This window comes from Nycticebus coucang, chromosome 13 (assembly GCF_027406575.1).
Source record: "Nycticebus coucang isolate mNycCou1 chromosome 13, mNycCou1.pri, whole genome shotgun sequence".
NCBI lineage: Eukaryota > Metazoa > Chordata > Mammalia > Primates > Lorisidae > Nycticebus > Nycticebus coucang.
The window spans coordinates 39,014,789-39,027,604 of NC_069792.1; the positions used below are offsets into that span (position 1 = coordinate 39,014,789).

Consider the following 12,816-nt stretch of genomic DNA (forward strand, 5'->3'; position numbering starts at 1 on the left):
CGTGTAGGGGGATAATCTGGACCTTTGGGTCTGAGCCAAGAGGGCAGCCAATTGTTTAGGAGAAGCTACTGGGTGAAAAATGTTAGAATAAATAGTAATGGCTCGGTGCCTGTAGCACAGTGGTTACGGGGCCAGCCACATACACTGCGGCTGGCAGGTTGGAACCCAGCCAGGGCCAACTGCAACAAAAAAATAGCTGGGCATTGTGGCAGGCACCTGTAGTCCCAGCTACTGGGAGGCTAAGCAATTGAATTTTTTAAGCCCAGGAATTTGAAGTTGCTGTGAGCTATGATGCCACGGCAACCTACAGAGGGCAATATAGTGAGACTCTGTCTCAAAAAAAAAAAAATACAATAAGTAGTGAGATGATACTCCCCACACGGAAAGAATACAAAGTGGGCTCAGCGCCTATGGCTCAAGCGGCTAAGGCACCAGCCACATACACCTGAGCTGGCGGGTTAGAATCTAGCCCAGGTCCACCAAACAACAATGATGGCTGCAACCAAAAAATAGCTGGGCATTGTGGCAGATGCCTGTAATCCCAGCTACTTGGGAGGCGGAGGCAGGAGACTCGCTTGAACCCAGGATTTGGAGGTTGCTGTGAGCTGTGATGTCACTACACTCTACCCAGGGTGACAGCTTGAGGCTCTGTCTCAAAAAAAAGAACATAAAAGTGGAGGGTAAAGGACCTAGCCAAGGTCCTAGTGAAGCCTAGGAAATACGGTTGCTTTTAGAGTATAACCCATATGCTTTAGCTTTTACTTTACATTAGTTGGGTCACACTAGGATAGGTGGTTAACACGATTATTATCGAGAAATATCACGAAGTGCCTTCTTCCTGCATAACGGTGCTCTCCTATCTGAGGATATGAAGACGTATCTATACTAAAGTACATGGATTTGACTTACAAGCAATTTATTTTAGTACTAATAAAATAATTCTCATTTCTAATTCTGGGAGTCTTGTCCATTGTTTGCTTTCTTTGGGGAACCATTTCACTTCCAGCCCATTGGCTCTTTGTAACTAAAATAACAATATGATTGTGATATTTCTCTCTTTGGCTAACCTTATGTGTGCATTCCTCTATATATTCAAATTCATACAATTGCAATATTCCATAAAATAAAATAATTTCAAATTTCTTGTGTCCTGAGGTCTCTGTCACAGATTTCCTTACAGTGCGTTAGTTGAATCATCGATGAGAGAGGATTAGAGATCATTGATAGCCACTATTGTCAGAAATATTTACAAGAAGGAACCTTTACAACAACCTTACAATTGGCATTTATGAAAACAGAGGGGTGAGAAAATGGCCATTACAAATGACTTTTTAAAAAACAGGGGAAAGGAGCAAGTGAAATATTTTCTAAAAAGCCTTATATGCAATGATGCTTCTAACAAGTTATGTGTGTGTTGAATGTTGTCTTAGGAACTCTTTATCTTCCATTCCTGCTGATTCCTGTGAGGGATGTTGTATAATTCACTGAATAAAAAACAAAACAAAACAAAACAAAACTGATGTTACTGTAGTGGGTTTGAAATGCTCAATGCACCACAGTATACAACCTTAAAGTTAAGCTCCCTTTTCACAGCAACCACTGTATAGCTCCTCAAGCGTCTTTGGACCCAACTGCATGTACACACTGAGGCCCCCTGGTCTTTGATGCACCGTTTAGAAGTTTTGTTGGTTACATAGGCACAAACTTGTGGGGTTTTTTCCTTCATTTGAAAACTCAGCGATAATTTTGCTGCAAGAGGTGAGCGGCAGTGCCCCCTAGGAAAGCACTAGTGGGATTCCGATTATTTCACAAGGTAAAGCAGGGGTGGTACCTGTAGCCACGAGGTCAACTAAACTGAAAGATTGCATAGGCTTTGACATGGCCATAAGTTCTGGGGTAGCCGCTAAGCTGTGCTAGGGAAGAGGTGGCAAGTGAAAAGAATGCATGGGGTGGTGCACTGAGGATGGCACACGTCTGTAGGTTTTCTTGTTTTTTAGACAGTCTCACATGGTTGCCCCAGGCTACAGTGCTCTGGTGTCAGAGCTCACAGCAACCCCTAACTCCTGGGCTTCAATGATCTGATCCCCTTGCCTCAGCCTCCCCAATAGCTGTGACTACAGGTACCTAACATTTGCCCATCTAATTTTTCTATTTTCATAGAGACAAGGTCTCCATCTTGCTCAGACTGGTCTCCACCTCCCCAGCTCAGGCAATCCACCCACCTCAGCCTCCCAGCATGCTAGGATGACAACCATGAGCTATTGTGCCCAGCCAAATCTTTGTCTCACCTGAAGCCTCTCACTTTTTTATTTTTCTTTCTTTATTTATTTATTTCTTGCAGTTTTTAGCCAGGCCCTTGTTTGAAGCTGCCATACCATTATGTGGGGCCAGCACCCTACTCCTTGAGCCAAAAAAGCCTCTCCCGTTTTTAAAGAATCTATTCTTATGCCTCTCTGAGCTTAAAAATAGGACTCATATTTTTAAAACAACATTACTACTTAACAACCACAAATTTTAAATGAGAACTGCTTGTATGACTGTATGTAATTATAAGGGTGACACAATGTGCCAACCGCATTATAAAGCACTTTATAAATATAAACCCTTTTAATGCCCACAGCAATTTTATTAACACAATCTTCATTTCATAGTGAAGGCAAAGGAGCCATAGCTTAAATAATATTCCCGAGGACTCACAAAGAGTAAGTCACAGAGCTGGGAGAGAATCCGGAGAGTCTGGTGCTAGAATCCCGCCATACCATTACCTTCCATTACACATTTCAGAAAAAACTAGAAGGAAGAAACAGAACAAACCACGGGAGTATGTACTCTCCTCCAACACTACCACGAGGAAGGAGACTAAAACCTTCTTTAGAGAATCTAAAATTTTTTGGGTGGCGCCTGTGGCTCAGTCGGTAAGGCGCCGGCCCCATATACCGAGGGTGGAGGGTTCAAACCTGGCCCTGGCCAAACTGCAAAAGCAAAAAATAGCCGGGCGTTGTGGCGGGCGCCTGTAGTCCCAGCTACTTGGGAGGCTGAGGCAAGAGAATTGCTTAAGCCCAGGAGTTGGAGGTTGCTGTGAGCTGTGTGAGGCCACGGCACTCTACTGAGGGCCATAAAGTGAGACTCTGTCTCTACGGAAAAAAAAAAAAAAAAAAAGAATCTAAAATTTTTTTTATCAAAAGTGAAGTTTCTCCAACACACATTCCCTCAAATTGTGGTGAGGAGGAATTAAAATCATTAGTACTCTAAAGTCAAATGACAACAGAAGATGCTTCAAGCACATGGAGGAGCTAGTGAGAAACACCAGGTAGTGTAAGTTTAGGGTAGTGCTGCTGCTAGCAAACTAATCAATAGGAGTAGAAAAGAAATTACTACTAGTCTAATCCAGACCATCTGAGCAACAATAGTGTAGGATGGTCCTCAGGGTCCAGAAAATGTGGCTTGGGCAGCACCAATTAAGCTGTTATTGATGGTCATCTCCTCCAAGTCTATTGTTCTATGAGAACTGAACTCTAAAAAACACATCTGTTCTGGCATTTTCATAACCCTTCAGGCCGTCTGCGTCTCCAGAGTGGAGTCGGCAGGACAAACTCTACCACCATAGAGAAACCTGCGTGCACCCCTTTTGCCAGCCACCTTTTTCAGCTGGACCAACCTCTCCTCTTCCTCCCCCTGCTCAGCCAGCATGAGTGGAGAATGAGGATGAAGACCTTTGTGGTGAAACACATCCACCTTTAGTAGTAAAGATCAAGTTGTGTTTTGTCCGGTGTTGGTATCAGGGTGAAACTGGTGGCACGAAGTCAGTTTGGAAGTGTGCTAAATCCATGCCATGAAGTGTAGAAGGACAAAAAGAATTAGGAAGCCTTTTGAAAGCAGATACGAGACAATCCTCCAGATGTCATTCATGAGGTGGTCTTTGCAGAAACTCTATACAGGAGAGATGGAGCTCCACACAGCTCCCTTGAGTTCACATAGATAAGCGACAGCCTCAGAACATGAAGAGTTTCATGTCTGTGGCATCCATGCGTTCACAGAGCACACTCTCAAAATGATACAGACTAGCCACGACAGCTATAGAGAAAAATCATGAAGAAAACTGATAACAATATGGAACATGCATTTATTTAAGTGAAAGCCAGGGATGGGGAGCAAGGAATAAGGGATATAGATGACAGGAAAAGGGAGTGTCAGGGCGGAGTAAATGAACAGGATTCCAGGGGGGTGTAAGGGAGTGGCAGGGGAGAGTAAATAAAAGTAGCTCAAATGTGGACACAAACCCAGGACAGGTCTCCTTGGCCTTGATGTTGTTGTTGGCCTATTCAAATGGTGGCTCCAGCTCCCAGGAGAAGTTGTGGCTGCAGGACAGAGAGGCAGCTATGAGGCCACCAGGAACAAAATTCAGGTCCCCCGCACAGGGTCTGCCTGGCAGGCTTGGACACCCGGCGCTCAGTAGTCACCATGCCCCAGGGACTGCTGGTGACCAGGGAACCACGGCCACAGGCTCTTTGCAGCTGGCCACCAGACAGAGTCCTGAGCAGGGATGCACAAAGGTCCCCCTACCCTCCACCAACCTTTGCAGGCACTCACATATTGTACTGGTCCAGTGGCTTCATGGTTTGGAACCAGGACTGGAATTCTCTGTCCGGTTGAAAACAGAAATTATTGGCAGTCACCTGCAGCAACTGCAGCTGCTGGACGATCTTGAAGGCCTGGAGCCAGAGAGAAGGATGGATGCTGACTGGGCCAGGGGGGAAGATTCTGAAGGGGCCATGCTGGGGAGGGCAAGGGGCCGATCTCTGGCGCCTTTCTCTGGAGTGGTTCCCTTCTCCCCTCCCATCCTCTGAAGGCCCAGTCTGTCCTCAGAGTTGGGTATCAACTGCCTTTCTCCAGGAGTTGGTTTTCATTCCCATCCTGCACGTTTCATGGGGTGGACTGCCCCTTCCCTGTACGTCAAACCCTCCCAGGAAATCTACGATGTGGAGGATGCAGCCAGGAAATGTCCTCCCAGGGCAGTCTCTGACTTCCACATGTTGTGCTTCCCCAGAGAGAGGCCCCCAGTTGCCCACCTTCCCCTTTTTGTTATGGTGAGCACCTTTCCATGCAAGGCACAGCCAATGCCCAGGAGAGAGGCCCCCCATCCATGACTCCCCCCTCCTTGGGCTCCCTTGCTACCCAACACTTCCTCATGACAAGTAGGGGCACACAAAATCTCCTTGCACACAAAGAAAGTTTGGAGCCACATGGGAGTTGCCTGAGTGTGGAGGGGTCAATTTCAACTCCTCCCGTGGGCAGCACCTGAGGGAGAGGCTGAGTCCAGCTCAGCCAGACACTCGGGCAGCTCAGCAGTCAGGCAACTCTGCAGCTTCTGCCTCGGGAGCAGGGACTGGAGGCTGACGTCGGGCCTGATACCCCAGCTCACAGGGCTGCCTGGGAGCAGTTTTGCGGAGTGCTGAGTTCTCAGGGCTCCATCCAGGAATGTCTCCCCCCAGCCTTAGGATTCTGGTCCCCAGTGTGCCAGCCCTAGGCTCACTCACAGCCACATTATTCTGCGTCCACTTCTGCAGCAGAGTTAGGTCATCGACAAAGACTCCAAGAAAGGGAATGACGCCCTGTGTCATTGGGGTGGGAGTGGTGATGAGCACCCACCTGCAAGTGGCCTTCCCCGTTCTGTTGTCCGGAATCTCACACCCCACCCTGGTCTCCTAGACCTCTCCTCAAGATCTCTGACTTGGAGCAGCCAGACACCTTCAGCTTCCTCCTTCCATTCTATCCCTCTCCTCCCCCAGCTGCACCCATGGTCACCTACAGCTTGGGATGTTCACAGGTCACAATGTCTCGTGGTCCCAGACCCCACCCTTCCCGTAGGGCATGCTGAGCCCAGCTCTTCCAGGCCTTTGTCCTGGGCCCTCTGCTGAGGGCATTTCAGGCACCAGCTACAGGAAGGAGGGCCTAGTACGAGGCCCTTGCTCTCCTGATGGGGAGACTCCAGCTGGGGGGGAGGCCCTGCCCTCCGTCCCAGTGGCCCTCCCCACCCACACCAAAGGAGGCTCACCTTCCGTCTCTGCTGCCTCATCTGGGCTCTCTGAGGGTTTTTTTCCCGGCGGGCAAGCTTGGAGATCCCCAGCTGCCAGGGTCAGGACAAGGTCAGTGAGACTATCTTGCCCTCACTCAGCTACTCCCAGGACCCTGACCTCGCACTGTGGACACCTGGCCACAGTCAGCTGGTGAGGTGCTACAGTCACTCAGTGAGCTCTGGTTCTAGACCCAGCCCTGTGTCCTACACCCACTTGCTGTCTTACTGGGGCATGCAGCTCAGCCCCTCGTTTGTCTGGAGACCCTGCCCCAGCTGCTCACACCACACACCAGTAATAGAGGCCCGGCTTTCTGGAGAATTTCTGGCTGGTTTCGGGAAAGAAAGAAGCCACCACCACCACCACCACGACATTTCCCCATCGCCTGGTGGAAGCTTCATAACCAGAGGGACCAATGCAATGGATATTAGCCAGAGCCCTACTAATTATCCAGCTCGTCCCTGATGAACAGCCAGGAAAGCCCCTTCTCTCTTCTGAACAGGACTGGCGACTGGTACTTTTCAGGTAAACGTTGAGTTAGAAAATTAACCAAAAATCACCCGGCCCGGTACCCTTTCCAAATTCCCCTCTCCCTCCCCTCGAACATTTGCCCCCAGCCCCAGCCCCCGTGTACCTTTATCAGCTTCTCCCGGGTCATCCTGTCATCGCGTGCGCACAGTTCTTTATACGCTCTCGCGCTTTCCCTTTGCAGAGGGGAAAGAAAGTCGGATAAATCAGGGAGTAGCGGGGAGGAGGGCGAGTTCACATTCCTTGAACTGGGAATGAAAAGGATCCAAACCAGCAGGATTTGTGTTTCCTCTGGGCTCCTGATTCCCAGAGGCTCCACAGGACTGGAGCGGGCGCTGACCTGCTGTTCATCTGGCCCAGCCCAATGTCAAATGGGCAGCTCAGTTTCTCAGTTTAGATGTGCGCTAGACATGGGAATATCTCCAATGTGGCAAAGACCCGTAACCCACGGTGAAGAAAACTGGGTGCTGAGTTAGACATTCGGTGCTAACACCCAGTGGACTGAGAGACCCTGGCAGGCCACCCATTCCTGCCTCCGGAGGTGCTGGGCTCCCCTCCCCTCCCAGTGCAGTGAGGGAGCATGGCAGACCCGGGAGAGGTGCTGGGTGCAGCTCAGGAGACACACGCCCACTCACCTGAATACTGCTCTCCAGGTTTCCTGGAGACTATGGATGGGCGCAGCCTTCAGGGCTGTGACTATGCCATGCAAAGATGAGTAGTTGCTCAACTTATTACACTCCTGGGGAGGGAAGAGGATGCATCGTGAGGTGATGAGTTGGAGCCCCACTGCCCCAGCTGTGCCCCCTGTGCTGACCTTTCCTCTGTGGGGAGGAAGAGGCCCAGGGAGGCACAGGAGAGCAGTCTGGGCCCCAGTGAGTTTCACACTCTGGGAGGACAATTACAGTTCAACCCAAGGTCGTTGTCCAGGCTCAAAGGGCGCACCAACACTGGGCATGGAAGTCAAGGTCAGTGTGCCCCTGACAGGAACGGGGCTGGGGGCTGTTGAGGGGCTTGGACTCTGTTCAGCAAATTTGACATCGGACAGAGGAGAGAACGAGTGTCCTAGGGCCTCCCATGCTTTACCGGGGCCACCTGGATCCAGAGCCCCAGCACCCTGGCCCTGTCTCAGGCCCTCCCACTGCTTACCCTGGCCACCTGTATCCAAAGCTCCAGCACACTGGCCCTGTCCTGGGCCTTCATGGTGCGGGTCCCCAAGCACGTGCTTATTACAAAATACACCACAGTATCGAAGTGAATCAAGGCAGCGCTGACTGTGGGTGCTACCAGCGCTATGTCCATCCCGTCCAGCTCAATCAAAAAGGTGTCCAGGCACTCCCACGGCAGCAGCTTCTTAAATTGCTCCTGGGGAGGAAGAAAGATCCACATGGGCACCGCCCAGGGCAGCTCTGAGTCTAAAGTCGCCCTTGACTCAGGCAGGTGACCAGATTCTCAGCTTTGGCATTGGCTCTCCCAGAGTAGTCGGAGCCCCGGGTTTCATTCCCCTTTCACGGAGGGTGCGAAACGCATAGAGCCGGGCAAGGAGAGAACAGCACGTGCTGTTTTCCCCAGGCCGGCCTCCCGGAGCCCACACTCCGCAAGGTGCTCAGCCCAGCCCTTCCTGAGGCCACCTGTGTCCCAGGCCTTCTTTCTGTTGAGACGCACGTGGCCCGTGGCAGCCACATCCAGGGTCTCAGTGCGGGTGTCTGGTCTGAAATGGAGTCTGTGCCAGATGTGTAGTAATTGCTGAGGCTGGTGAGGCCTCCCGGGCGGGGGACTTAGCAGCCGGGGCGGCATGCTAATTAGACCACCCCTGCATCTAGTGGGCCAGGCCCCCACCCTGTACTCTGTCCCCTCCCATGGGATGTGCCCAGCAGATGTGTGTAGCTGCCACAGACACAGGGACCGTAAATACAGAAAGAAACTCAAACAACTGGCCTGGCTCATAAGCCGTGCAGCAGGGTGGGACCAGATCGCTGGCCTCTGGTCAGGGAAGGGGTTTGAGCAGCTGCTCACCGCATCCAGCAGCGTGAGCTGCTCAGCCACTTGTTTCCCTGTGTACGCCAGGATGCTAGATGGCCCCGCCCTGTGCAGCCTTTGTTCAGGCACAGTCCTGGGCTGGCTGAGGCCTACGATTGCCTTTGGTTGTGCCTTGCCAGTTTTCACTGGCTTTCCAGATGGCTCTGTCCAGGGTGCTGCCCTTGAGCCTGGCCCTGGAGCTGGCTCCATATACATTGGGAGATCCAGGGATGCAGGCACCCCTGGCTCCAGAGCAGGCCTCTGCTCGCCCAGATCCGCCGGCGCTGGTGCTGGTTCTATGGCCAGCACTGGGATTGCCTGTTGTTCTGGAGATTGAGCAGGAGATGGAAAAGGAGATAAAGTCAGCCGCATCTGTCACTCCCTACTGGGTTATCCAAACACACCATTACCTCCCCATGACAAAGAGAATTTCAGCCCCAAACGCTACCTTTCTGAAGCTGGTAAACTGCTGCCATCCCACCCTCTGGGTTTGTGCCAATGGGCCTGAATTGGTACAGCCAAGCAAGCGCGATGGTGGCTTGATGCCCCAGGTATGATGTGGACACGGTGACCTGTATGTCAGCCACCTCAAACCTGAGCCTTGGAATGCTCACATTCTTGTCGCAGAACACAGGGCATCCATCTGGCCAGGAGACGTAGATGGAAGAGGTGCTTCTGGGGATGACAAGTGGAACCTGAGTCAGAGGCCTGGCTTTTCCTCTGACACCCTTCCCAGGACAGTCCTGTGTATTTATGTGTCCCTGGGCCTACTCCTCCAGTCTAGAGGACAGGCTGAACTTCCCTGGCTGTCTCTGCTGCCCTGGCAGGGACAGAACTGGTCATGGATCAGGATTGGACACACTATTGTGGGCCTCGCCCTCCCCCTGCCATTGTCACTGCAGATCAACCGCAAGGACCTCTGCACCCCTGAGCCCTCAGGGCTGTGACTGGAGGCCGGAGGGTCAGCAGGGTGCTCATTATCACACCAGTGTGGCCTCCTGCTGCTGTGGTCGGGGAGGGGGTGTGGGCTGGAGGAGACAGGCAGAGCTGGGAAGGTACTTGTGCTGAGGATGGGCCCCTCAGGGGCAGCTCTGAGCCCCGCTTCTCCTCTCTGCAGGGACCTGCCACCCCCCCACAGCTCTAACCGACTCATTTCTTCCTTGAAATCCCCTGACCTTAGCCCTCTCATGAGCATCCTCAAGTGGCTGAGACCCAGGTTCTGTTTTGTTTCCCCAGCCACAGTCCCACAGAGCCCCATACTCTTAGTGGAAAAGGAGTACTTTCCTTGGACCACAAGCATGCCTTTTGAGTTACTCATGGGGTTTGTGATGGAAAAATCCCAGAATCTGGGATCTTTCTCTGTGCATAGAAGATGCTGGGTGGTCCTCAAGGAGGAGGACGTTACCTCCTCGTGTCTGCTCTGACTTCCTGCCTCCCTGCACAGAACTGCAGCCCGAAGACTGTCATCTTCTTTGTTCATTAAATTAAGTTTCTAGAACATGCCTGCACAAGCAGCTGGTTACTGAATGACTCCGACAGAACCTTGGCAGATATCTAAGTGGTTCTCGGGACTCTTTCCCCGCCCCAGCAAATCCCTGTTCTCTCAAGGACAGGGACAAGGTGGAAGGAAACTCAAAGCTCTGCGAGTGGGACCAGGTTTGCTCTCTCTGTGCTTTTCCCACAAAGGGACACAGACGTATGGGCTACTGAGGTGTGAGGCAGAGGGTGCCTTCTGTGAGGAGACAGATGGTAAATGTGAACAGCGACAGCAGCCACTGAAGCCTCTCCACAGAGCCAGCAGAGAGGGACCCACCTGCCACCACTTGTTCTATTTATTTTCCTCCAAAACCTCATAAATGTAATCCTCTGACCACTCCACTTTTCAGAGGAGTGAAGCTAGGCTCAGGGGAACTGAATGACACCCACAGACCTAGTTGGCAGGTGGGGGCAGCACTGTGCCTTGGCCACTCACCTCCTGACCAGTTTCTCTAGGAACCGTGCCATGGTGTTGATGTCGTGGTAGGAGCCCTGGGAGGTCATGGAGCAGATGTTTTGTGCCAAAAAGACTGGCACCAGGGAGCTCACCAGCATGTCCCAGGTGGCTGGCCGGGAGGTCCTCACTTGCAGCTCCGAAAAGCAGACGGCCGACTCATTTCCATACTAGCGGGGACAAAGAGGGACACACAGTCAGTGATCCTGACCCTCCAGAGAATGGGGTCTGATGCTCAATGCAGGAAGCTCCAGCCCTTCAGAGACTTGTGCCTTTAGAAGTCATGGGTGTCCCCAATTCTACACTTAGGACCTAAAATGTGATGAGCACGAAGAGCTGCATGAAACCCCTGATACCCTGCAGGCTGCTTCAGGGGGCTTGTTAGGCAGAAAAAGAATGCCCCTGCTCAGACACCCTGTATGAAGAGCACAGTGCCCGTGAGTCCCCAAATGACCCTCACTGTGCAAATGAGAAAATTCAGGCTCTGGGATGTCACCTGGCTGTCACCCGCACATGGGTCAGATCTGTGGCCCTCCCAGGGAAGGCTGCATGAATTTTCCCCTAAGCTTGCAGCAGCTCAGCCCGCTCTCACTCAGGGAGAGGGTCTTGACCCAGCCTGTTTCCCAACTGTCTGTGGAGACCATGGACAGGGCCATGCGTCCTAGAACAGGATCCTACACTGAGAACCGCGCAAGTGTCTGTCTTTGTTACTTTAAAAGAAGTCTTGAGAGACAGCCTGAGCAACTCTCGGCTTGGCATAGGGGTAAATGCAGTGAGACCCCAGGGTGGAAGAAAGCTTGTTACAAGTCCACAGGGCTGAGGAGGTGACTCAGTGGGGAGAAATCTCAAATAGGTATGCAGAAATGTATAGGGAAGACTGAAATATGACTCCCAGGTGTCAGTTGCAAAACTGGAAATGGAAGCAATGATGTGATTGCATTTCCTACCAAACCTACATTGGAAAACACTTCAAACAATATTAAAACCAGGGAGGTTGGCTGCAGAGCAGCAGCGACATTCAGAGACCACTGCTAACCAGTCCGTGCCCCAGGAAGTCTGGAGCTTATACTTAACAGTTGCCAAGTACCCCCTTCCTGGGAGCCCACCTGAGCACATGTCATGGGCCGAAATTCATAACTTCATGTCTGATGTCCCCAGAACATGACGGCATTAGGATAAAAGGTCCTTCCAGTTACATGTCCCTAATAACATATGACTGGTGTCCTTCTAAGAAGAGGTGCTAAGGACACAGACAGTCATGACAGAGGACCTCTCTGTGAATGCGGAGATGAAACGTGGACACAGAAGCCGAGGAGAGAGGCCTCTGAGAGACCTCCCCAGCCGGCAGCATCACGTGGGACTTCCAGCCTCCAGAACTGAGAGGAAGTCAATTTCTATTGAAGGAGCCCTTAGGCCTTAGGGTTAAGTTCTGCCAGCTCCCTGAACTGTCCCAGCCAATTGGGACACAGCAGGTTCCCTGCAGCATGGCTGACTGAGAAATAGGACTGTGTCCAGTCAGGCTCCGCGGGCATTGAAAGGCTGGGCAGCAGTGGGAAACGGCCTCCTTGAGGGAAAATGGCCAAGACCGGAGGGCAGAGCACCTGCCTGGTGGGGCTACAAGGATCTGTTCCCGAGATGTCACTTTGCAGACAAGAGCAGGCAGCAGCATTGTCTCCTTCTGTGTGTGACCCCTCCCATTTTCTTTAGACCCCCTGGTTTAGTGTTGGCTGTTAGTGTTGGAGAGGCCTGGCTGGGAAGAGAACTGCCTGCCTACTCTGGGAGACCCCCTGGGCCATATTAAAGCTGTGAGAGCAGCAACCACATGGGGAACTATCCCTGGACTAGTGTAAAGTGAAAACTACAGGAAGCTTTTTCTCTGACATCCCCACAACTACGTGAGTAGTGAACGTGCCTCTTACCAAGTTGCCACTGGGGAGACACAAGGCCGGAATATTTAGGGAGTGGATTGTGGGTCACTCAATGGGTAAAACAGCCAAGGACAGAGCCTGGGGCATCCCTCTTTGGGTCTGTGGAGACCCCTTTGGGCCCATTCTCACCCCAGGCTGGCGCTGGCCACGGTCAGTATCTTGGTACACCAGTTCTTTATGAAAACACAGAGATTGTGCGGACTCCTCCAGCGGCTCCTCCTGGATTACCTCCAGGGAGCTCTGGAAAGAGAGGCCCCGACGTCGGGCCGAGAGCCTTCAA

At 51.9% G+C, this 12,816-nt stretch overlaps 1 protein-coding gene across 1 annotated transcript; it reads right to left on the minus strand.

Moving 5' to 3' along the window:
* Positions 1–4,183: 4,183 nt before the first annotated feature.
* Positions 4,184–6,271, minus strand: LOC128563714 (ral guanine nucleotide dissociation stimulator-like). Its single transcript, XM_053559143.1, has 4 exons — positions 6,056–6,271; positions 5,538–5,612; positions 4,591–4,712; positions 4,184–4,358 (listed from the first exon to the last, which is right to left on the minus strand). Exons 1-4 carry the CDS (start codon positions 6,074–6,076, stop codon positions 4,319–4,321), a joined length of 258 nt encoding a protein of 85 aa, XP_053415118.1. The 5' UTR covers positions 6,077–6,271; the 3' UTR covers positions 4,184–4,318.
* Between the last annotated feature and the right edge of the window lie 6,545 nt (positions 6,272–12,816).